This window comes from Mesoplodon mirus, assembly GCF_964341445.2.
Source record: "Mesoplodon mirus genome assembly, chromosome: 8".
NCBI lineage: Eukaryota > Metazoa > Chordata > Mammalia > Artiodactyla > Ziphiidae > Mesoplodon > Mesoplodon mirus.
Window position 1 is genome coordinate 139,332 of NC_138984.1, and position 23,359 is coordinate 162,690.

At 59.1% G+C, this 23,359-nt stretch overlaps 1 protein-coding gene across 5 annotated transcripts; it reads right to left on the reverse strand.

Moving 5' to 3' along the window:
• Positions 1 to 727: 727 nt before the first annotated feature.
• Positions 728 to 23,283, reverse strand: D2HGDH (D-2-hydroxyglutarate dehydrogenase). Of its 5 annotated transcripts, none has more exons than XM_082630467.1 (10): positions 22,980 to 23,283; positions 20,795 to 21,162; positions 15,893 to 15,950; positions 14,522 to 14,661; positions 13,569 to 13,762; positions 12,265 to 12,433; positions 10,173 to 10,316; positions 8,720 to 8,862; positions 7,229 to 7,394; positions 728 to 1,915 (listed from the first exon to the last, which is right to left on the reverse strand). In XM_082630467.1, exons 2-10 carry the CDS (start codon positions 21,150 to 21,152, stop codon positions 1,656 to 1,658), a joined length of 1,632 nt encoding a protein of 543 aa, XP_082486593.1. In that variant the 5' UTR covers positions 21,153 to 21,162; positions 22,980 to 23,283; the 3' UTR covers positions 728 to 1,655. The 5 variants fall into 5 exon arrangements, with proteins under 5 accessions (XP_082486593.1, XP_082486591.1, XP_082486594.1 ...); XM_082630465.1 differs by lacking the exon at positions 22,980 to 23,283 and adding an exon at positions 22,319 to 22,364; XM_082630468.1 differs by lacking the exon at positions 22,980 to 23,283 and adding an exon at positions 22,315 to 22,333.
• Positions 23,284 to 23,359: the final 76 nt, after the last annotated feature.

Below are 23,359 nucleotides of genomic sequence, written 5' to 3' on the forward strand. Positions count from 1 at the left end.
TCCAGTGGCCACAGAGGCACACACCCGCTTCCTTCTCAACAGACACACGGCCAGTGACGCGGCCAATGACTGACACCACCTGCAGACGGTGCTCCGTGCGTGGCCCGGGGACACGCCGGCACATGCATGCATGCACGTATGCCATTTGTGTGCAGGTGTGTGCGCCCGTGTGCACGCGCACAGGTGGATCCTGAGGGGCGAGCCCCAGGAGTAAACCGCAGGGCCAGTGGATGCCACTTCACTTTTTGACATTTGGGGGGCCAACTTATCCTTCAAGGACATGGAGGGGTCGCCCTGCCACTCGCTCCCTCCCACCCAAGTCACTAGGCCACCTTCTCGAAGCCCCACCCTTACTCTAGCAGGAAATGCTTCAAAGTTTTAAGCCCTCTAATAATCCATGCATTATTTTAATTCTCCAAAATAAACTTGCTTAGTCCAAAAACTTTTTATAGGAGGTCTCTCTGCATCACAAAGCCCCTCACTGCACATTACCCACGTGAGACCACGCCTCAGGGGCCCGATGAGGCGGGGCTCCAAGTCACACAGTGGGGGACAGGGACGGGGGACATGGCATGGGGATGGGGGACGGGGACAGGGATGCCCTGTCCCCACACACAGACTGCCAGGCCCCGGGTCACTGACGTTCGGGTGCTTGAGGAACGGTACACGGGCACTTCACCTGGGCTTTTATGAGGTTATTTTTCTAAGAACAGAAGGAAGAAGAGTATCGTGATTAATTGCCACTTTTACTGGAAGTTCATGGCAGCCAGAAACAGAAAACGTGTCCAGCCTCCCAGACTGTCTCCACAGCCCGAGCAGCTGCCCCAGGGGCCAAGGTCAATGGGGAGGACCCGGTCGGGGTTACTGAAGATGCTTGTGCCTGGCGGGGCTTCTCACCCAGCACTACTGACATTCGTGGTCGGAGCAGAACCGGAAAGACACATCTCAGCAAACCACCAAGTGCAAGAAACCAATATGCCTGTCTTCCGACAACGGTCTTGCCAACTCATGGGCCTTCTGGAAAACGGGGGAAATGACACCTTCCACGGTGGGGGGCATTCCTGTCACTCTGGCTCAAATGTGACTAAAAGTCATCCGTAAAGTGTCCAATGGCCCAGGCTCTGTTGGTCAGAGCTCCGCGTGCACCCACCGCATGGTGCTCTGTTGCCCACGTGCAGTTCACCACCTCTGCCCAGGGCACCTCGGAGGCTCACACAGCGCGGGGACCAGCGGAAGGACCACCCGTGCCCCCTCCCAGAGCTGCACCCCGCAAGGTGGACTCCCGGGGCCACAGGCAAAGCAGGGGCGACCTGGTCTATTCTGATTGGGCAGAACTGCTCACCCACCTGGCCTGTCCAGGACCTGCAAAGGGACGGAGTGCCCGCCACGAGGATGGAGCGAGGACAGGGCAGCCCTCTCCACTCGGCCCACCCAACAGAACCGGCAGAGCGCCCGGAGGAATCCTGCATAGAGCCACGTGTCCCAGGCTCCACAGGGCCAGCTCCCCACTGCCAACCAGGGGGCTGGTCACCCCGCCTGCCGCTGGCTCCGTCGGATGGAGGCCCTGTGAGCCCACGCCAGCCCTGCAGGCACGCCCCACAAGCAAAGCCAAGGATCGAGGCCCCTCCCGAGTCTCCCGCTGACCGCAGAGGGCATCAGGTGCGGGTGGGCAGCGTCTTGTAGGGGTTCAGGATGCCCTTGGGGTCCAGGAGGGTCTTGAGCTGCTGCATGAGCTGCAGGGCCTCGGGTGGCTTGCTGTAGCCAAGGACATCCTTCTTCTTGAAGCCCAGGCCGTGCTCGGCACTGACGCTGCCCCGCTGCCTGGCCGTCCACTCGTACACGTAGGGCTCCAGGGTGCCCAGCAGCGACGGGCTGAAGGCCTCTGCCGTCACGTTGAGGTGCAGGTTGCCGTCCCCTGGAGGGACGCGCAGGTCAGGCTGGGCCCCCCTTTCCCGAGAGCCCCCAGCCCCGCCCCTGCCCTGCCTAGAGGCCACCCGGGGTAGTGCTGGCCCCACCCGCCTCTGCCCTCACAGCCGGCTTCCAGCCCTTCACGTCACTGGCCACTGACCTGCTGGTGACCATTCCCCTCCTCTTGGGGCTGCAGCTCCCTTGGCTTCACATACGTTTCTCTCCAAGTTCTCCCCAGCCCCGCAACTCCACCCGCACAGCCTACCCCCCAACCCCTCCCCGAGGGCTCCAGACTGAGAGGGACGAACACCCGCCCGACCTGAGAGAGCCCCAGGCTGGACCACCGATGCCACCACAGACCTGGGTCCCCAGTGCCCAGGAGGCCTCGGACCAGGTGACCTGGGGGCCTCTGACCCTGTGACCCCCTTAGACCCCCTCCCTCCATGCACATTCGTCAGATGCAGGGAGCAAACCAGGGGTCCCTCTCCCACCAAAAGTGGTTCCCACAGATACCCTCAGGGCCAAGGCTCTGAAAACAAGGGTCTTTCCCAAGGGAAACACTGCGGAGAGAGAAGCTTATCTCCACTGACACTCAGATATCCACACCAGCAGCCAGCCTGCATGGGCGTGCAGCACAGGTCACAGGGCCCCGGTGGCCCCAGGGCCATTCCCGGCTGCGGGCCGGGACCCAGCCCCACTCCTACCCTCCCCACCTCCAGCACAGGCAAATCACCCCAACTCGGCCTCAAATAATTCCCACAGATACAAGCCTAAGATACATGAGCCCAAAATTGCAAACACACAGAAAAGAAACCACGATGACCAAGACCCGCAAGGACCTGCGACCTGGTGATTTCCAGAAACAGAAAATAAATGTTTCACGTGTTTAAAGAAATGAGAGAGGAAAAAATATAAGACACTGACCAGGGAAAGCTTTTAAATACCCAGGCTGATCTTCTAGAAATGAAAAATACGGTCACTGAAATGTCAACAAGCAAAGAGAGATTAATGAAATGGAAAACAAATCAAGCACACAGAGGATCAGAGCTACAGACAACAGGAAACAGAGACAGACGCGTGGGGACATCGTGAGCCCTCGACTGAAGCTCCAGAAAGAAGGGGCGGGTGGGGAGAGACAATATTTGCAGAGACAACAGGGGAGCAATTTCTAAAAGCCAAGCCCACCAGACCCCAGCAGGGCATGCCGACGCTCACCTAAACCAAGCAGAGTGAAGCCAAGGAACCCCGAGAAAAAGGGAAAGATCTTAAAAGGAACAAAAAGGAAAAAAATGGACTCCTTTCAACGGAACCACACTCGCTGACAGCTAACTTTGCAGCAACAGAAGTCAAGACGGCAGAATGATGTCTTCACTCTGCAGAGAACAGAACTGTCAACAGAGAATTTTGAAATCCATTGGGGAAAAAACCACTGAAGAACAAAATTCATACATTTTCAGGTAAATAAAACCCGAGACATGCTGTCACCTACTTTCCCACACTAGAGGCAATTCTAAAGGCAGGGCTGTGACCCCAGGTCAAAGAAGGACCAGAGGTGTGGGTGAGTCTGGACAAACACTGACCTCGTGGAGTAATGACAACAGCACTGACGGAACACAGTGTGTGGCCAGGAGCAGTGGGAGCATCAAGATGACAGGGTCCCAAGGTCCCTGCCCTGAGTACCGACCAGGGCTCCCAGGGAAACAGACCAGGAGGACACCTGCAGATGCACGCAACGTACAGAGTGGGGGGAGGGGGGAGGGAGAGGGCTAAGAGGATGGAGGGACCAAGAGAGGTCAAGTTCAAGGAACTGGCCCACGACTGTGGGGACGTGGGAGTCCAGCCTGCAGGGCGGACCAGCAGCTGGAGACCTGGGGATGAGCAGATGCTGCAGCTCGAGTCCAGAGGCTGTGGGGAGAATCCCCGCTCCCTCGGGGGACACCTGTGTCTTCCTCTTCAGGCCTTCGACTGCTTAGATGAGGCCCACCCACATCATGGAGGGTAATCTGCTTTACTCAAAGTCTGCCAATTTAAATGTTAATTTCATCTTTAAAATACCTTCACAGCAACATCTAGATTGGTGTCTGACCAAGCATCTGGGCACCACAGCCCAGCCAGGCTGACACACAAAATGAACCACCACACTGTTTGGGAGGGGGATCATGATCCTGATGAACTTCCAACCCTGGTGAGGTAGGACTGCCCTGATACGGCTACAGTTCTAGGGCTATTGCCAAAAGCACAGATAGGCACAATTCCCTCATCAGTAAGTGGAAACAAGTTATATGAGAAAAACACCAACCAAAAGAAGGTAATAAATCAGAGAAAAAGAAATAGAAGAAATGAAGGACAAACAGAAAGCCCAAAGTCAGACAAATCCAGGTCACTGAGTAATTACAGTCTATGTAAATTACAAAATATGCCACCTCAAAACAGCCTGCTTTGGCATAAGGATTATTTTGAGCTGAAGGCAATTGAAAAGAAACAGGCACAAGAAAAGCTCTCTGCCCTCCGTCCACTTAAAAGCAGAACATGAGTGTGTAAAGGTGTCTCCACATTCCAGCAAGGTCAGGGTACCCACCTGAGACAACTCTGGCCTTGGTCTACACAAGCCTCGCGTCCATTAGCTTCCTTGTGTGTTTATGCACCTTCCCACAATTTGCTGCCTGGAAGTTCTGTCCTCTTTCTTCAACTGTGCCATCTCCAAAGATGTACTGTTCTTTGCTAAGACGCCCTATAAGTCCAAGTTCTAACTGAAACCAAGCAGGACCCTGTGAGGCTCCTGGGCAAGGGAGCCTCTCTGTTCAGCCTCCATGACCTTCCCTGAGCTCCAAAGGGCAGATTCGAACAGCTGCTAATTAGGGAAGGGAGGGGATGCAGAGACGAGGGAGGAGCAGCCAAGAAACAACAGTGCAGCCTTGGGCCAGGGTCCTGGTCCCTCCTCAAGGGACGCACAGAACAATGTATTTGAGCTCTTTACAGAACTAAAACCCCCAACAAATGGAAGATGTCAGCATTCTTCATTCCAGAAAAGACCACCTGAGGCCAGATGAAAGGAGCGCAGGCCCTGCACACACCCTGATCTCATCAGCAACCCCGCCCTTGAACCATGGCTATAAAACTCCTCACCAAATCCTCCCGGGCTGGGACACGCAGTTTTTCAGGGCACAAGCCCGCTGTGTCCTCCTCTACCTGGCAAAGCAATAAAGCTATTCTCTTCTACTTCACCCAAAACTCTTGTCTCCGAGATTCCATTCGGCGCCGCTCACCGAGGCCGAGCTTTTGGCATCAAACTGACAGCCCACATCTCCTATCTTCAGAATTAGCAGAGGCACCAGGAGAAGCAGAGGGGTCTATTGTCACAGTGGGGGCTCCTCTCGGCAGCCGACAGCTGAGCAAGTTCCAGGAAAGGGGCGGCACAGAGTGCACACTTTATCTGGAGGGTCTGCAGGGAGCACACTCCTCTCAGGCACCCACCAAACGGACATGGAAACTGGCTGCACCCTGGGCCAGGGACCACGCTTCAACTGAAGGTGAGTTCCACCCAGCTCTCTGCCCACAGCACAGTCAACAAGCCCATGGTCTTTACAAGGGCTAGAAAACCCCCATATGTTTGGAAATTTAAAGACACAATTCTGCCTACCTCATGGGTCAAGGAAGCAATGAAAATGGAAATGAGAAAATATTCAGACCCGAAAGATAATGAAAGTGCCATCAGACAGGGTGGAACCTGGGGCTTCCCTGGTGGCGCAGCGGTTAAGAATCCGCCTGCAAATGCAGGGGACACGGGTTCGAGCCCTGGTCCGAGAAGATCCCACATGCCGCGGATGCAACTAAGCCCGTGAGTCACAACAACTGAAGCCCGCACACCTAGAGCCCATGCTCCGCAACTAGAGAAAGCCTACACGCAGCAACAAAGACCCAACGCAGCCAAAAAATAAAAAATAAAATAAATAAATAAATGTAAAAAAAAAGAAAAGCACTAAAATCATTAACTTCAGTGGTCTGCTTTTCGTGATTAGCAGTAATATTTTGATATTCGACTACAAAAACTCCTCTATATCCTGGTTCCTCTTTTGCCTCTTTGAAGCCATCCCTTCGAGCTATCTGACAGGTTGCCTCCCAGCCTATGTCCTCAGCATGGTCCCCGAATAAAACTTAACTCACAACTTTTCGGTTGTGCATTTTTCTTCAGTCTACAGAGACAAGAAACAAACCAAATCAGCAGTCAAATTGCCCCCCTCCCCAAAGGCTGGACATGGCACAAAGGAAACAAAGGAATAATATGAACAAGGTAACGACAATATACTCAAAGGCTTAGAAGAAATGGATTAATGCCCAGAAAAAAAATTACCACAACCAATTCTGAAGAAAAGGAAAGCTAGGAGAGCCCTCTAGTTGTTAAAGAAATTTCTCTGTAGTCAATCCCCCCCACCCCAAAATACCCACAAAAACCTTCAGGCCCAAATACCCTCATTTACAAGTTCTACCAAACATTCAGGGAGAAGGTAATTCCAACCCGACAGACTCTGCCAGAGACGACCCCCAAATCGTTTTAGGACTTTGAGACCAACATCCAGCCTGGACAGAAGAAGGAAGCCTTATAGGACAGGATGGAGAAAGCCCTACATGGGATAAGTAAACGGGATCAAACAAGACACAAAAAGGATCAAGGCCACGCTGGGCTTATCCTGGGACACAGGTCCACTTGCCCTCAGAGGTCTGGTGTGATGAGCCTTGCTGGCTGGTCAAAGGAAAACCAGCACTGGGCACCTGGGTAGACCCAGAAAAAGCATTCGACAAGTGCAACGTTCCGCCTCAGTTCCTGAAAGTGGAATCCCTCCACCCAAGCATTCAGAGCGACGCTGGGCCAGGGCCAGCCCTCCGCCGTGTGCCCCTCACCGCACCTCTTCAAACCCTCACAATCCCAGGAGGCACTGCTGAATCCCACCCTGAAGACGTGGATGGAGGTCCCAGCAGGGCCCGCCCCAGCACACCTGTCCTGTGGACGGGGCTCTGAGATGCCCAGTTCCAAAGGCTGCCAAGAATGAAGGGGAATGAAACAGTTCCTTTCATTTTGCGTGACTTTTCTGCAAAAAATAATTATCTGAACTGCTTTTAAGATCCTTCCATCTGAGGAGGGAGGGGTGAGGCCCCTTCATCAAACCCCAAGACCCCCGCGTTCAGGGCCCACCTCCCACTGCCCCAGCCAAGCCCGGACCCTGCACTCCGCCTCCGAGACAGCCCCAGAGACCACGTGGCGAGGACGCGGGTCCTTCCCCCTCGGCCCCAGGTCTCCACCCGCACCGCAGGCCGCGCTCACCCAGGTGGCCGTAGCCCACCACGTGCTTGGCGTGCAGGCCGAGGCGGGCCCGCAGGTCGCTCACGAGGTCGTAGAGCCTATCCAGGGGCAGCGAGAGGTCGTACTTGTACACGTAGCCGTCCCGGCTCAGGGCCTCAGTGATCCTCTCCCTCAGGGCCCACAGCATCTGGAAGTGAGGGGAGGGGCATGGTCACCTGCAGCGGGCGGGCAGGGCAGCGATGCTGCATTGCTGCGGGGTGACCACAGGGTGGTGAGGCGAGGAAACCCTCCAGGTGACAGAAACGTTCTGCGTCGTGACAGGTGTGTGGCTTCTGTCCCAGAGTCCACATGGGACAAGGTCCCCGAATGAGGCCACAGGCTGGCCCCCGGGACCCAGGGCCCCTCTCAGGACAATTGGAACAGATCCTGTGACCCCCATGACGGGGCCCCAAGCGAGGGCAGGGGCAGGGGGGGCGCGGAGGACCATGGCAGACGGGGGACATCCCGGGCCTGGGCTGGGGGACACGGGGAGGGACTGAGGGAGCAGAGAGGCAGGGCAGCCTCATCATGGTCACGCTGTCCTTCGCGAGAACGCCTTCCCTGTCGCGTCAGAGAACAGAGGGCCTGGGAATGCCCGTCCCACCTGGGCCTCATCCCTGCCCCGCCCTCCACCCCCCACTCCCCATTTCAGGAAACCTCCCGGCAAGCCAACTTCCTCGGCAAGGCAAAAACTCCTTTCTCTTGCTTTTTCAACATACCCCCAGTGCAATGATCACCCCTGAAAAAATAACAATAATTCCTCACCACCACGGAATATCCAGTCAGCGTCCGGATCTCCCCAGCTCTCTCACAGACTTTTACAGCAGAGGGTTGCTCAGCACCCACCTCCCGCACACTGACCATCAACAGCCCCTCTGGCCTGACGCCCCTCACACACCCAGAGTCCAACCACATCCCTGCACGGCCGGCCTGAGCCGGCCGGTCCTGCCCGTCCCCTGTGCCCATAGGCTCCTCGAGCCCCACTCACGTCCATCACGTCCTGGTGCAGCCACAAGCCCTGCTGCCCCCTTGTCTGCCCACCCTCTCTCACTGCGCTCCAATCCCACCCTCTCCAGAAAGTTCTGTCTGGAACACAGCAGGCACCAGCCCCTCAGGGCCTTTGTGCACCTGCACAGGTAACTCCCTCCCCACCCCGCATCCATCTGTGCTCAAATGCCCCTTCAGGGACGTCCTCCTGACCCCTCACCCACCCAGGAAGGATGCTGGCCCAGCCCCCTCCTGTGTCACCCAGCTGGGCCCCTGGCACCGACGTTTGAGAACGGGGCTGTGGAGCCAGCAGCCCAGACAGGGCAGGACCAGAGCGGGCACCGAGGCAGGTGGCACCACCCCCCAGGGATGGGGCACCCAGCCCAGACAGATGGCCCAGCTGCAGACACCTGCTCACGCTCAGCCACAACCCACAATCCAACTTCAGGCGTCATGGGAAGGACAAGGGCCACAGCCCTCACACACCTTGATCCTCCTCTGATCGGTGGCCAGGGTCCCGTCGGTCACCAGCCCCGAGCCCAGCACCTGCTCCAGAAAGCCGCTCAGCTTCTCCGCATCGTGCCCCGCCCCGGAGCCCGAGGTCTCGATAAGGACGTAGAACGGGCTTTCTGGAGGGGCAGAGGGAAAGCGGAGGGGAAGGCGGTCGGCCGAGCCAGGACAGGTCCAGGCCAGCCGCAGCTCTAGTACCCCTGACGGCGCTCATGTTGCCTGCAGAGCAGCCACTGGCTACTCGGGCTGAATTTCAGACAGTTTAAAAAGAGGTCTTTCACTGTAAGAGAAGTCAGGCCCCCTGGAGACAGCACAAAGCTGTACTTTGGGTGCCTGGATGGGGCGGGGGTGCCCCAGGGACCCCTCTTACCAAACTGTGGGCTAAAGGGGAGGCCCAGCGCTTTGCAGTGGCCAATAACACCCCAGGGGCCCTCCAACCATCCAGGGACCTTCTGTGCCTCCAGGGACCCTTCACTCCCCGCCCCCAGGGACCCTCCATCTTTCCAATGGCCGTACATGTCTTATCTCTCTACCCTGGACAGGTGGTTTCCTATTTTATACGAAAACAAATACCTCAGTAAAAACTTAAAGCATAAAGTTCTTTCCACACTTATGACTATTATGGACTGAACTGTGTAACTGCCCACCCCAAATTCCCATGGTGAAGCCCTAATCCACCCCTTATGCAACTGTATTTGGAAATTAGGCCTTTAGGGAGGTAATGTAGGTTAAATGAGGTCCTAAGAGTGGGGCCTTGATCTTTCAGGGCTGGTGCCCTCATAGGAAGAGGAAGAGACTCCAGAGGTCTCTTCCACACACACACAGAAGACGCCCCATGAGGACCTTCACCAGAACCCAACCCCGATGGAACCCTGGTCTTGGACTTGCAGCCTCCAGAACTGGGGGAAATAAATTTCGTTTTTTTAAGGCTGTAGTGTTCTGTTATGGCAGCCTGGGGTAACACAACGATCATTTCTTCCGGGTCGATTCCAGAAGCGAAAATACCAAGGTGTATAGCTGCATGGACTTAGCTTTACACAGAGCGTGGACTAAAGACCTGGGCGTGACGAGCTCACTGGCTAAATCAGAACGAGCTGGCTGAGCTCCGAGGGCCAGCACTTCACGGGATGACACCTCTGCAGGAGCCAGGAGGGAGTGCAGGAGCCAGGAGGGCATCCCTGACTGTGCATCTGGCTGTTCCAAAGACCCCAGGGCTACGGCACGACCAACAGCATCTGACTGAACTCCGGGGGCGTACGTAAAATGAATTTCAGGGAGAATTCTGCTCTCAACAACTACGGGGACGCCGGAACCATGGCGACGCTCCCTGCCATCTCCTACTTCACAGACGGGATGGAGGCTCCGATCAGCCCACACATCAAACGGCACAATACGGGTGGTGGGCGCTGCCAGCGGGCGGGGACAGTACCTTGCACAGGGCAGGCAAGACGGAGGTGGAGCCCGACCAGCTTCATGCACTCGGCGTCCATGAACTCGAATGCGGACAGGATCTCGCCCAGCATGCCCCTGCAGGTGCAGAAGGTCTGCAAAACCTCAGCAAAGCCAGGACAGCCTGCAACAGACATGGAAAAAGACAGGCGAGCTGGTCATGCGGAGGCAGGGCCTCACCTACGGGCCCACCTGAGCCCCCTTTCAAGCAGCAAGACCGACCCGTCTCTTGGCAACGGCGCTGCTGAGCTGGGCAGCCTCGTGGAGCGGGACAAGCCACCCGGGTCAGCCACCACGTCGTAGGTCACAGGCATCGAAGAGGAAGAGAAAAGGCTGCCTGAGAGCCCCGACGCTCAGGAAGCCACTTGGAAAGTCCACAAACACAGGGCCAGCAACGGGCCGCCCTGGAAAACGGCTTAGCTGTGTGTCTCTGACAACACCCAGGGCCCAGCAAGTCGTTCAAGGCACATTTACTGACCCCCGAGCTCCCCATGGTGTCCCGGTGCCTGGAGCTGACCACCAAGCGGCCCAAGGCAGAGAGGGGACGTGGATATGTCAGCAGGCGGGGAGGGGTGGGCACACCTGGCCTTTCTGGGCAGGGATGGGAAGGCACTGAGAGGTCGTGTGGAGGTCAGGGAGGAGGGTCTGGAGAGAAGATCCCGCGAGTGAAGCTCAGGGGCTGAGGCCCAAGGAACACGTGCAGGCCTCCCAGCTAGACGCAGGGCTGGACATGGCGGGTTTGGTGATATATGAACCCCAGCTGCAGGGAGCGTTAGTGAACTGGAAACAGATCAGAAGAAACCTTCCAGAACGCATCACAGAGTGAGACAGGATGGAAACTCGGGTGCAGGTAAGACACAGGGAGGGTGGACAGATTGATAGGCTCCATCGTGCGTCTAATGGTAGTCCTGAGAGGGGAGCAAAATGGGGGCAACCGCTGACGAGGGGGGGTGGCAGGAAACTTATGTAAGTGGGAGAACCAAGCCATGGGTTTAAGAAGTTCAGGAAACCCAGAGAGAAAAAGAAACGTACTCTCACACACAACACACCGAGACCCATAAAACGCCAAAGGTAAAGAGAAAATCTTTAAATTGGCCAAAGAACAAGAGGGAGAGTCCCTCAGAGCAGCAGCAGCAGAGGACGGCTGGCTGACGTCACCAACAGCCACGGAGCCACGCAGAGTGACATCCTCAATAGGACGAAAGGGCACAGATGCCAGCCTGTGCTCGCGAGAGTGTCTTCCAAGAATGGGGTGAAATGGAGATGGTTTTGGACAGACTCAAAGCAAGAACTCAGCAGCAGGCATCCACGACAGGAAATGACGGAGGACGTATTCACAAGGCACGTGGCCTCTGGAGGAAGGCCTGATGCAGGGGACGAAGAAAATGGCACATGTGGAAAATAACAGTAAGGACCACCAGAGATCAGAGACTGACGGACTCAAGACAAGAACCCGTGCGTGGTGGGAGCCACTGGGGGCCCTGGACCCCACCGCCGGGCAAGGTGCAGGGACCTCCCAGAGACAGGCCTCTGGACCAGCAGAGGAGCGGAGGCCGCAGTTAAGCTAACGCAGCTGAAGGACGGCGGGAGAGGAGATGCAAACAGGTGGTGGAGGGACCGGAACAAAGCAGACATGAGCCCGTTTTTCAAGCCTGCTCTGAAGGGGAGCAGAGAACGTGAATGGCCGGCTAGGGAAATGTCCCAACGCGTTCGCAGAGACAGGTGGTCCAAGACAGGGGAGGCGAGGGCTGGCTTACAGAGGGGACGAATTACTGCCCCCCGACCCTGTGATGAACACACTCATGCCCTTGATCTTGCGCCAAACCACGTCATTTCCCTGTGAATCTCACTGCATAAACTGCCTAAATAACAAATGCTGGGTGGATGAAACATGCGAAGCCCCAGTTTTGTTACAGAATAGAGTGTGTGCTCTGCCCAAACCCCACTGCAGACACCAACAAGGCCAGGTCCCAGACCCCCTGGAAACAGTGAGAAGCCCGGAGAAACAGGAGGGACCGCACACGGCAGCTCAGCCTGAGAACCCGCTCGAGGGGCAGCCGGAGGGCACCTACCGAGGAAAGCCACATTCACAGCGCTGGGCTTGGGCGGACACAAGATGGACACGGCGGTGATGACCCCCAGGGTGCCCTCCGACCCGATGAAGAGCTGCTTCAGGTCATAGCCCGTGTTGTCCTTCCGCAGGGACGTGAGGCAGTTAAGGATGGTGCCGTCGGCCAGCACCTGGGAGGGAGCAGAGACGGGCGCTCCTGCGTCAGCCCACGGCCCCAGCAGACGCCCTGGGGAGGCCGACCCAGCCCAGGGCACCCTGAGAAAGCTGAGCCAGTCATCAGTCCCCCGCCCCACTTTGGTCCAGGAACAGAGGGGTCCCTAGGGTGGCACCAGGCCTGAAGTCACCCCAACAGGCTGAAAGAGGAGCTTCTCTTCCCCGGATGCAGTGACGATCCCCCACTATGACCACGATCAGGAAGCTCAGGGCCCAGTTCTCAAGGGAAGCTGGCCCAAAGCAGGGCACACGTGGGGTGCAGGAGGGCGCACCCGGGGTGGAGTAGGGCAGAGAATGGCAGTGCATCAGGCCCCCCACCCCTGCACTCCTCATCCACAGGCCCCTGAGTCATGCTCTGTAAGCCCATCCTGAGTCTTGCTTGGTTCATTTAGTCAGAAGCTTAGTGAAAGAGCTTGTGAAAATGAGAAAGTGAGTTACAATAAAAAATAACCTGCATCCAGAGGACAAAGCTACAGGAACCTCGTGATTTAGCAGATGGAAGTCGTTCCCTCCTTGGGTAAACAGAGGGCCCTTGCTTTAGAAAGCCCCGAGGTGTGCTTCGCAGACTCAACAGCCCTAGGGGTGGTGACAGTGGCGCCACGGGGCTCCTCTAACCACGAGCCACCAGGAAGCTGGGGGGCAGAATGCTGCTGGTCCGGGAAGCTGCTCCAGCTTCCCACGGCAGCTCCTCACAGGGACAGGAGGGCAGCGGACACGCCATCACCTCGTGGGAAGCCAGAAAGCGGAGTGCTACGTGTAACCCCCAAGGCCCTGGTGGGATCGAGAGGAGACCGGGGCTGGTACAGTGGGAACCTGGATCTCCAGGCTGGGACGAGGCCCCGTCCCCGAGGTGGCCTCATGCACCTGCGCCACCCGGGGCCCAAGAGGGCAGCCCCCATGCTGGGCCTGCACCACCCCAGGTGTCTGCAGGGAGCAAGGGTGGACCTGACAGGGGGTCTCACCCAGAGACCTCTCAAGCTGACCACTGGGTAAGTCAGCCACCCTGGGACCGACCTGGGGACCAGAGCGAGCCCGGCCAGGTGTCCCTGGAAGCAGGGCCAGCGCTGAGCCGCGACAGGGTCCCCAGCTCACCACTTCCAGGCCCAGGACCGTCCCTCGCAGCGAGCCGTAGCGCAGGAACCGCAGGCCGCCCGCGTTGGTTGCCACGTTCCCCCCGATGTGGCAGCTGCCCTTTGCCCCGAGGTCCAGCGGCACAACAAAGCCCCGTTCCTCCACGTACCGGCTCAGCTCCTCCAGGACGCAGCCCGCCTGGCAGACCAGGACCCCTGCCAAGCAACCAGAGCGCCCGCGGGGACTCTTAGCTCAGGACCAGCCGGACCACGCAGGGGGGCCCTGCAGGCGAAAACCCCCAGAAGGGGCATCCACCCGGAACCCGGGCGAGGAGGAAAAGGGGCGTGTCCCCCATCCCTCCCCAGAAGATGCCTTCATGAGAAAAGAAAAAAAACAGTGAGGCAAAATGGAGGAAAAAAACCTCACATACACCACACACACCCACCCCCACACGCTTATGCAAGGGAGCCGTAAACGGAGGGCTGCTACAAGGCTGTGGCCCTCAACTGTGGGGGTGATTCTGCCCCTGGGGACACATGACAATTCTGGAGGCGATCTGGGTTGGAGGTGCTGCTGGCATCGAGTGGGTGGAGGCCAGCATGCTGCTCGACACCACCCAGTGTCCAGGTACCCCTACCACACAGCACGATCCACCCACATGTCCTGCCCGAGAGGCACCAACTTGCCGTTGCTGAGCCCCGAGCTTCATGAGCACGGAGCCCCTTAGACGCCTTGCACGCCCTGGGAAGGGCCGGCACGGCCAGGAAATGTCAATCTGAAGGGGCCGCAGAAACAGGCCAAGCCCAAGGGGTGAGTCACCCCAGTAACCAACTGAATAACAACCCCCTGCAGACGCACCCGGGGGCCCGGCTCGGGTGGAGTGGTGGTGGCCTCTGGGCCCTCCCCGGGCCCGGGTCCCCCACGGCCCAGCCCCGCAGCTCAGAGGGAAGGTCCTGACAGGCAGCTGGCCTTACCGGACACGTTGTGGAAGCTGACGATCTGGTTCATGAGGGCAGTGGACACGATGATCTCATCAAAGACGGGGGTACTGCCCCCCACCATGCCCGTGTTGCCCCCCTGTGGGCTCACAGCCAGGTTCCTCTCGTGACAGTACCTGGGACACGCACAGGACCAGCATCAGGGCCCCTTTCCCACACCGCCAGCCCAGGGGGACACTCTTGGGGCCGTGAGACCCCAAGGCCCTCCTGCCGCAGCCTCGAGGGGGAGCCTCCTCGGCCCCCACGCACAATGGGAGTCTGAGAGGACAAACGTCCATCACACAGCCACCCGGGGAGCTGGCGGCCGGCATCTTCCCAGATCACGGCTGAGGCCCCAGCTGCCCTGAGACACCACTCCTCCAAGTACAGACAGTCCGAGCAACAGCTGCAGCCCTCCCTGTTCACCTAAAGAACCGCAGCCCCCAGGCCCTCGGGGCTCCCTCCCACCTCCACACCCCGCGTCTCCTCTCCCCTTTAACCTTGGCTGCATGCCCCTCCCTCGCCCACCGTCCTCCAGATCTATGTCAGACTCATCAGTAGCACCTCATCCCCAACCAGGCTCCCACTGCACAAAGACCTGAAGTGACAAGCGCCCCAATGGGCCAGGATTTGGGCAGCAGGGCACCTGCCCCGAGAAGCAGCCTGCCCACATGCGTCAAAAAAGCCGCCTGCCACGCGGTCAGCCTCCAGCCGTGGCTCTGACTGTGAAGGCCGGGGCGCCCGCCCACCTGCCAGCTATTCTGAAGCACTGGACACACCTCAACGTGCCACCGTGGGGACAAAGCACTCACAGGGCACACACCTTCCATGCAATGAAAGTGGCGTGGAAGAATAATTAGCAACAAGAAACAGGCACGGATATTGCCAACGGAAGGGAAAAAAGACTCTGACACTGTAGATACAATGTGGTAACATTTAAAAACCCTCACCCGCGCAAGAAAGATGCTGAGCTAACACACCAAAATGTCATCAGTGGTTTTCGTTGGAGGGGAAATTACTGGTTGCTTTTGCATTTTTTTTCTTTATGGTTTTGTACGTTTTCCAATTTTTCTATAATAAACACGAGAGTGTATTGATATAAAACATCAAAGAACACATTTCTCAAGAAAAGGTCTGTCTCCTTCCCTGCCCAGCCCTTCGAGTCTGCAGCCGCTCCCCACCCGAGGCCCACCTGGTACCCCAAGGGTCCAAGATTCCGGGCTCAGCCCTGCTCAGGCTGGCACTGCTCCCGCCACCTCCCTGGCCCCGGTCACTGCCCACTTCACGGGGTCTGCCCGTTCTGTGTCCTGTGCTTGTGAGGAAACCACGGGTGAGCAACGCAGGAGAGAGAGTGGGCAGGGCGTGTACCTGAGGATGTGCGCCACCTCCTGGGACGTCCGGGGCCTCAGCAGCACCTTGCTGGAGCCTGCGAGACAGAAGCCGCATGGTCACCCCGCGGCGGGGGTGCGTCCCACCTCCTGGCGGAGCTGGCCCACAAACCTCAAGGACCAAAACCCGATGGCAGGAGCGGCCCGTCTCTAGCTGGAGGAGGCGGAGGGCCAGTGGGTGGTGGCCTGTGGTCCTGAGCTGGGCCCTGGGAAGCAGGGTGGCAGGGCCCCAGGGTAGGGGCGTCTGCCCGCCTTCCCCACTGAAAGTTACTGGGTTTCCCTTGTAATTAATATGTGTCTCTTGCAGAGACGCTTGAGGCTACGTCAATACCCTGTCGCCCCGCAAACGGTCGCCCGTGAACTTCAGCGTCTGCTGATCATCCTTACCTGAATCTGTTCTCAGGACAGGTACCAGGGGTGATGTTTCTAAATCCATCCGTCCGCCCGCACTCGAGTCAACCTTCTGCTGTAAGAAGGGGCCTCCCCTTCCCTCTCATGTATTTGTGTCCTTGGCTATTTAATCACAGCAGTGCAGGCTCATGGGTTCTTAGGTTGTTCATTGGTTACAATTCTTTGCTGTCACGATTTATTTGATGTCCAGCGTGGCCTCGTCTGTTGGCATTGCTGACCACTGCCTCCAAGACAACAAGTCTCTTTCCACCCTTTCTATTTTGTGGGAAGTATCAGTACTTTAAGTGGCTAAGAGGCTGCAGGAGGACAGCGGGTCGTCTAGCAGGTGCTCCTGCTGGCCAGCGATTTCATGGAGCTCTGAGACTGGGCTGTGGCTGCTACCTTACCCTTTTTTATTCTGAAAGCCATTTCTCAATTGCTTTTCATCAAATGAACCGTGTCTGCCCAGGCAGCTGGCTGTTTGGCATCCAGATCCTTTAGGACAGCACAGTCCAGGGACCCTGGTCACCCCCGAGGCTCCTGTCGGTTTCACTCACACACTGTTTCTCAGCAACACCTGAGCGCCCACCCTATGTGCCCTGTGATGGGCACAGAGAATAAAAACAGACGAGTTCTCCCGCCCCTGGGAAGTTTACTTTCTCATAGGGGAAAGGATAAGAAAACGGTCCAATGTGTTAATAAGGGGAGCCTACAAAGAGAACGGAGCACAGAGCAGAGAATCATCAGAGGCAACTCGGGGGAACCGCCCAGGACTGGAGGGAAGGAGCATCTAGCCCGGACAGGCCGGGATGCGCAGGCCAGCGAGGGGACAGGCGGAAAGGCCGGCTGCACAGGCTCCGGACACCACCCCACTGCGGCCTTCCTCCCTCTCAGCACCCTCACAGTGCTCTGGGGGCTGTCCCTGCAGGGGGACCGCCCTGGATCCAGGCTCGCTCAGCACCCCGCCCACCACCTGCCAGCAGCATCCCAGTGTTTCCAGGTGCCTCACCCCCAGGAGGCCATCCACTCTCCTTGCCTCCTGAGCGCCCCGTGCCCTGGCGCAGCTGCTCCGGCACTCCTGCCTCTTGTCTCTGCTTCCCGTGCAGCCCTAGGGCACTGACCCCTCTCCCTCCCTCAGAACACCTCGGGGCTTGGGGTGTCAGAGGCGCACTCCTCCCCTGGGGCCTCATCCAGGCGCCGTCCTCACTCACACGAACCTGGTGGCGCCCCCGGTTCGCGGTCTCCCAGCTGAGTCCCGGGGATGTCAGTGCCCACCGACCTCAGGGTCAGCACAGCATGCCTGGTTGCCGCCCCTTGTGTACGTCGTACATCGGGGCTGCTTGCACATGACAGGGCAGAGCTGAGGCCCAGGACCTCCTGCCCACCCTCTGCAGGAGCCTGCTGGCCGGGCCATGGAGACCGTCAACAGCAGGACTCAGACCTGGCCTCCTGGCGTCCAGTGGCCCGCAGAACAAGCTGCCCCCCGCCCCAGCATCTGCACCACCCACAGGACTGTGGCCCCCTGACGCTTCCTCGAGGACGTTCCTCCTGTCCCTGTGTCGTCACGTTTCCCTCTCCACCTGGTCATCCCCGATGATACCACAAACCTGCCGAGACGGCCCTGTCATCCTAGAACTAAAGACGGAAAGTCCCTTCGCTTGACCCCCGAGCCCTCAAACCCCACCCACTTCTCTGCCCCTCTTGGCCCCTCACACCCCAGGACCGGCTCCAGGGGCGCATGCATCCCTTTCACGCCACGGAGAACCTCGCACGTGTCCCCAATGATGCCCACGTGGCCCGTCTCAGCCTGTCCCTGCGGCTGCATCTGACCCCACGACCCCACCTCCCTGCCTTTCTTCCCCCGGCCCCTGGTGCTCCGCCCCTTTGGCTGGCCCCTCGCCCCTCCACTGAGCACAGCGGTCATCAGCCTCCTCGGAAGGCTGGTGTTGCCCCGCCCTAGACCTGACTAGCTTGCTCCACGGCCCGACAGGCCCCCCCCCCCCCCGAGTGGCCATGTGAACGTGTCCAAACCCAGACTCCTGGTTCTCCCTGCACAGATCCACCCTTCCGGTCACTTTCCTCATCAACTCAGCAGACGGGTCCAGTTTTTGCTACTGTTCAGGCCAAACGTCCCTGCGTGCCTGCCGTCTTTCCCTCACACCCTCGTCCAGCCGTCAGCCAACCTCCCATCCAAACGGCCAACCGTTACTCAACGGCCAGCCCCCCCGCCCAGGCACCCGGCCCCTCGCACACCCACTGCAGCCGGTCACAGCGCAGGCCCCCTCCGCCGTGGCCCTACGGCCGCACTCTCCATCAGCTCGCAGGAAAGGTCAGGACGCACGGGGCCCTCGAGGCCTCGCTGACCCGCCCCTCCCCGACCTCCCTGCCTCCATCCACTCTGGCTGCTCATGTGGTCTCAGGTCTCATGACTCCTCCAAGGAGCCCAGTGCAGCCCTGCTCTGAGGCTTGGCTGGCTGTTCCTGCTCTAGGAACGCCCTTCCAGAGGCTTTCCCAGGTCAGAGAAAACGGCCTGTGCTGGGGGGGCCTCCAGGGCACTCACGGCCACGTGCAGCGCAGCCCAACCCCTGCTCCTGCTGTCACCCCCAGGTCAGCCTCCTGTCCATCTGCACGTCCAGGGCCCCAGCCTTTCACTCGGTGCAGGTGCAAAGTTTGTGGGGTTCACCCACGAGCGAGTGGTCTAAGTTTTGAAGAAAGAAATATTCAATAAGCTTCCATTTCAAATAAACTCTCACTTTTTAAGAAAAATTAAAAGACCCTAATCAGCTTTTGTTAGCTTACATTTCCTACGTAACTCTGAGATTAAAATGATCAAAAATTTAGACAGGCTTTCTCTCCAAAAGAAAGCCATATAAAGGGGTATTTCGACAAAAATTCACCAAGTTCCCCAACAGACTCCCACTGAGCAGCCGCTGGGCCCTGAGCCCTTGGACTCAGAGCTGAGCAGGCCCAGCGCGGCCCCCCAAACTCAGGGAGACAGGAAGCCCGGAGGGGTCCTCCACACAGGCACGCAGGGCAGGCTGCCCGCCGCCCGGACCCCAGGAGAGTGGCTGACAGGGAGGAGGGCCCCCAGGAGACTGCAGCCCCCGCCCGCTTGGGGCACCCCAGAGCAGGAGCACGCGGGCCTCGGGGACGATGGGGCGCCCTGCGTGGGGCTGGGCACTGAGGTCTGTCCGCCCAGACAGGAGCACCAAGGCGGGACCACGACTGGCCTGGCTGAGCCGGCGTGGGCATCACCCTCTCTGGCCTCCAGGATCACCGCCTGTTGGGCGGGGCCTCTCAGCGGGGGCAGTGCCGCCCCTGTGGGCAGGGCGGGGCTGGACGCCCTTCCACTCCAGGGCGCCCCGGCAGAGAAGTGGAGCCGAAGGCTGTCCAATGTCTCGGGCCTCCCACAGGGACAGGGCCACCCCGTTATCTGCGCCTCCGCCCCAGTTCCACTCGCTCAAGACTCTGCACTGTGGTTTGGAGGTTTTCCCGCCGGCAGCACAGCCCTCAGCGTGTCCGAGTCAACAGCGCAGCATACCCTCCACTACTCTTCTTCAGTCCCGAGTGCGCTGGGTCCAGGCCCAGCCTGAGGACCTGGCTGCCCAGCGTGTCCTGGAATTACAGGTTTAAATATGTCCCCATGTTGTAAATTGCTTGTCTTCTAGCTCTCCTTAATATTGTAGCAAGAACATCACGTTGGTTTCCGTAAGGAAGGAAGTAGGTCACTTTATCTCTGAAGTCATTTCAATAGAGAACACAGGGTATTAGGAAATCTCTGTTATCAAGAGGGTGTGCTGGGTCCAGGAGGAGAACCGCTGGTACAGTGGAGGAGAGGAAGCTGCACTGGGGAGAACAGGCCTCCCAGAAGATGCGTCCACCTCCCACCCCTCAGAACCCGCGAATGTGACTGTGTTTGGATAAAGCGTCTTTACAGGTGTAATTAAGTCAAGGATCTTTGAGATGAGATCATCCTGATTAGGGTGGGGCCTCAATCCAAGGACAGGCATCGTCACAGGAGAACGGAGACGGGACACAGGGGAGAGGCCACGTGAGGACAGAGGGAGAGACTGGAGAGATGCTGTCACGGGCCGAGGTCACCTGGAGCCCCCGAGAGCGGGAAGAGGCAGGGAGGGCCCTCCCCTGGAGGGAGCCCTGCCCACGCCTGGATCTCAGACTCTGGCCTTGAGAACGGAGAGGATAAAAGCGTCGTTTTGAGCCTGGTATGTGGTTCTTTGTTACACAGGTGGCCCCGGGAGACGAATGCAGGTGCTGAGAGGAAGTGAGCACTAGTTAACACACACACCCACCTCCGAGCAGCTGGGAGGGGGCGGGGGGAGGCGCTGTTTCATCTTTTAATGTGTAGATGTCGTGCCTAAGAAAAGCGTTATGTGACGCCACCCAGAGCTCCTACCGGCCTCACCTCATCTCATGCTGTTTCTCAAGCCCACCCGTCCCGTCAAGCGTGAAGCATGAACAGACCCTTACTCACCTCGGACCGTCCTCAGCCAGTCCACATTGGGAGCCTCCAGCTCCTCTGGGTCTGTGATGACCCTGCCAGGGACGATGCGCTCCAGGGCGGCCAGGTCGTCCTCAGACACCACGGAGAAGGGCAGCCGCCGCACGGAGTAGCGCTCCCGCGTCAGCGCCACCTCGGGAGCACAGGAGAATGCCGAGGAGCTGCCTCTTCGAACGAGGGGGCTGGTGCCCGTGGCCCCCCAAGGGCCGCCCGGCCCAGGGATCCTGGACGCCCCTGCCCATGTCTTCTGCTGTGCGGAGACTCCCTGAGCGCAGGCCGCCCGCCACCAGAAGAGCCACGCAGGCCACCTGGGCGCCAGACGGGACATCATCGCTCCTGCCCTGAAAAGCAAGTGACTGGACCTGGAACTCTGGAATACTACGGAGCAACGGAAAGGGAAGCACCTGCTGGGGAGAGACCTCGGCAGGGCCCAGGCCCAGGAAAGGTCCAGAAACAGACAACAGTTTCCACGGTGGTGGTGGCGGAGTGAGATTGGACCACCCGGGAGATGTGGGCTGGGGGGGGACAAGGGACACGAGGCCTTCACCCTGACCCAGTGTGGAGTCACCTACTGACAAGTCACTGAGATGTACACCCTTGGCTGAGGCCACCCCTGGGTGTCAGCTTTTAACACCTGCAACAACCATATCTCCCTTTCACTCCCCCTTCCTTCAGAACAAACCAGGAGTTAAGGTGCTAAAAGGAAAGGGACAGATACCACTGAATCGTACACTTAAAAATGGTTAATATGATAAATCTTACGTTTCGTGGATATGTTACAAGTTTAAAAACCGCGGAATCAAAGAAAGTGGGGGCGGGGGGAAGCTCCTCTGGCTGCCCACGGTGGGAGAGCCGGGATTCGCACAAACGCCACGCAGCCCTGCAGCCCCCCGGGGAGGGGGGAGGGGTGGAGCACCCGTTTTCTGGATACTTCCATCTCACCTGGTGCTCAGACAACCTGAGTCGGCACCGGGGGCAGCGTTCTCGCGTGGGTTCACACCCGCTGTGTGACCCTGAGAAAACGAACGAGCCTCTCTGTGCCTTGGTGCAGCATGTGCCTCACCGGTGGGGATGAGGATTAAATGAACCACGGACGGTGACCCTCACCGTTAAGAGTGTACGCAGTACAGGTGGGCGAGCTCAGAAAAGGAACTCGCTGGGACCCCCGACCGGGACCAGGAGCTTGGGGCCACGGCCGTCGGGCCAGCCCACAGGTGACCACCAGGGGCCAGGAGGGTCCGCCCCGGCTGGGAAGCAGCGGCTAATCGCGGTGGCCCCGGCGCACCCGGGGGCGCTGAGTCACCCCGGATCTTCCGGAGGGCCCGGAGCGCGCGGCCTGCGCGATCACATGACGGGACCAGCCCGGGCGGTCGGGCCCAAGGACCCCGCGGGCGCCCGCCGCGCCGCGATTGCGCGCGCCCGTCGCCCCGGACCCGCAGCCCCGCAGCCCCGCAGCCCCGCAGCCCGGACCCCGGGCGGCCGCGCGCACGCACTCACGTCCGCGTCCCCGCCGCAGGCCTCGCGCCGCCACAGCCAGAGTGGGCAGGACGGGCGGGACTGCGCCTGCGCCGGAGGCCTCCCGCCCCGCCCCCGTCTCCGGGCCCCGCCCCTGATGCCTCCAGCCCCCTGCGCCCTGGTGCGCGGCTTGATCTAGCTTCCACGTGGGGACAGCTGGCCTTGACCCGCGTTGGCACCGGCTAGCGGGGGTCCCAGCGCACCCTCCCACCCCTTCCACGAGGACTGGCCCCGGGTGAGAGCGTAACTGCTCACTCCTTCGTCCTACGGGCGGTCCCCAGGGGACTCTGGCTCACCCACCTCCTCTGCCCCAGGGTCGCCCTGGCCCCCACTCTGGCAGAAGGGCAGACATCTCTGCAGGTCAGGTACGAACTGCAGGCAGGCCGAACCCGAGGAGCTCCAGAAGCTGCCTGCCCAAGCATTCTTTAGTGAGGGGGCCTCAGAGGAGCTGGGCTCGGTTGGTGGCCCGGCTGCAGGAAGGCCTGAACCGCACCAGGAGGGAAGAAGCCTCTCCGGCCTGCTTCCTCCGGCCCCTCCAGGGTTGCACCTGCCCGGTGCTGGGCTGCCGTCTGCAGCTCCAGTGCACCCACCCAAGGGGGACAAAGGGAGGGGGGAAGCTTCCGGCCTGGTGGATGTTCCTCACCCCAGCAGCACGTGTGCCAGTTCCCAGCCGCATCACGTTCCCTCAGGGGTGCCCCAGTTCCATGGGGCACCCCTTCCCGGGGCTCCTGAGGCCCAGGGCCACCCACTCTCCAGGTGGCCGTGCGGCCGGCCCTCCTCCGAGCTCTGAATCCTAATCAGCGCCCCTCCTCCAAGCAGCCAAATCCAGACTCCAACTTCCTCCCCCTACCCTGCCCCCGCCCCTCGGCGACTTAGGGATGGCAGCTTCTTCCTCCAATTACTGTTACCTCAGTGCTCCCTGTTTGCTTTTTCAGCCCTGGAATACCCTCAATTAAATTGTTACAAAAACTAACAGGGGTTTCTACTTTGCTGGCTAACACAGTCCCTAGTACCCAGAGTAGA

What these genes read in the sequence shown, in the direction of transcription:
- D2HGDH (XM_082630467.1), bottom strand. Translation starts at nt 21,152, where the DNA reads ATGATGTCCCGTCTGGCGCCCAGGTGGCCTGCGTGGCTCTTCTGGTGG. An exon ending in GAGGTGGCGCACATCCTCAG is followed by an intron (nt 14,662 to 15,892) that starts GTACACGCCCTG and finishes TGCGTGTCCCAG; the next exon opens with GTACTGTCACGAGAGGAACC. An exon ending in CGGTCCTGGGCCTGGAAGTG is followed by an intron (nt 12,434 to 13,568) that starts GTGAGCTGGGGA and finishes GCTCCCTCCCAG; the next exon opens with GTGCTGGCCGACGGCACCAT.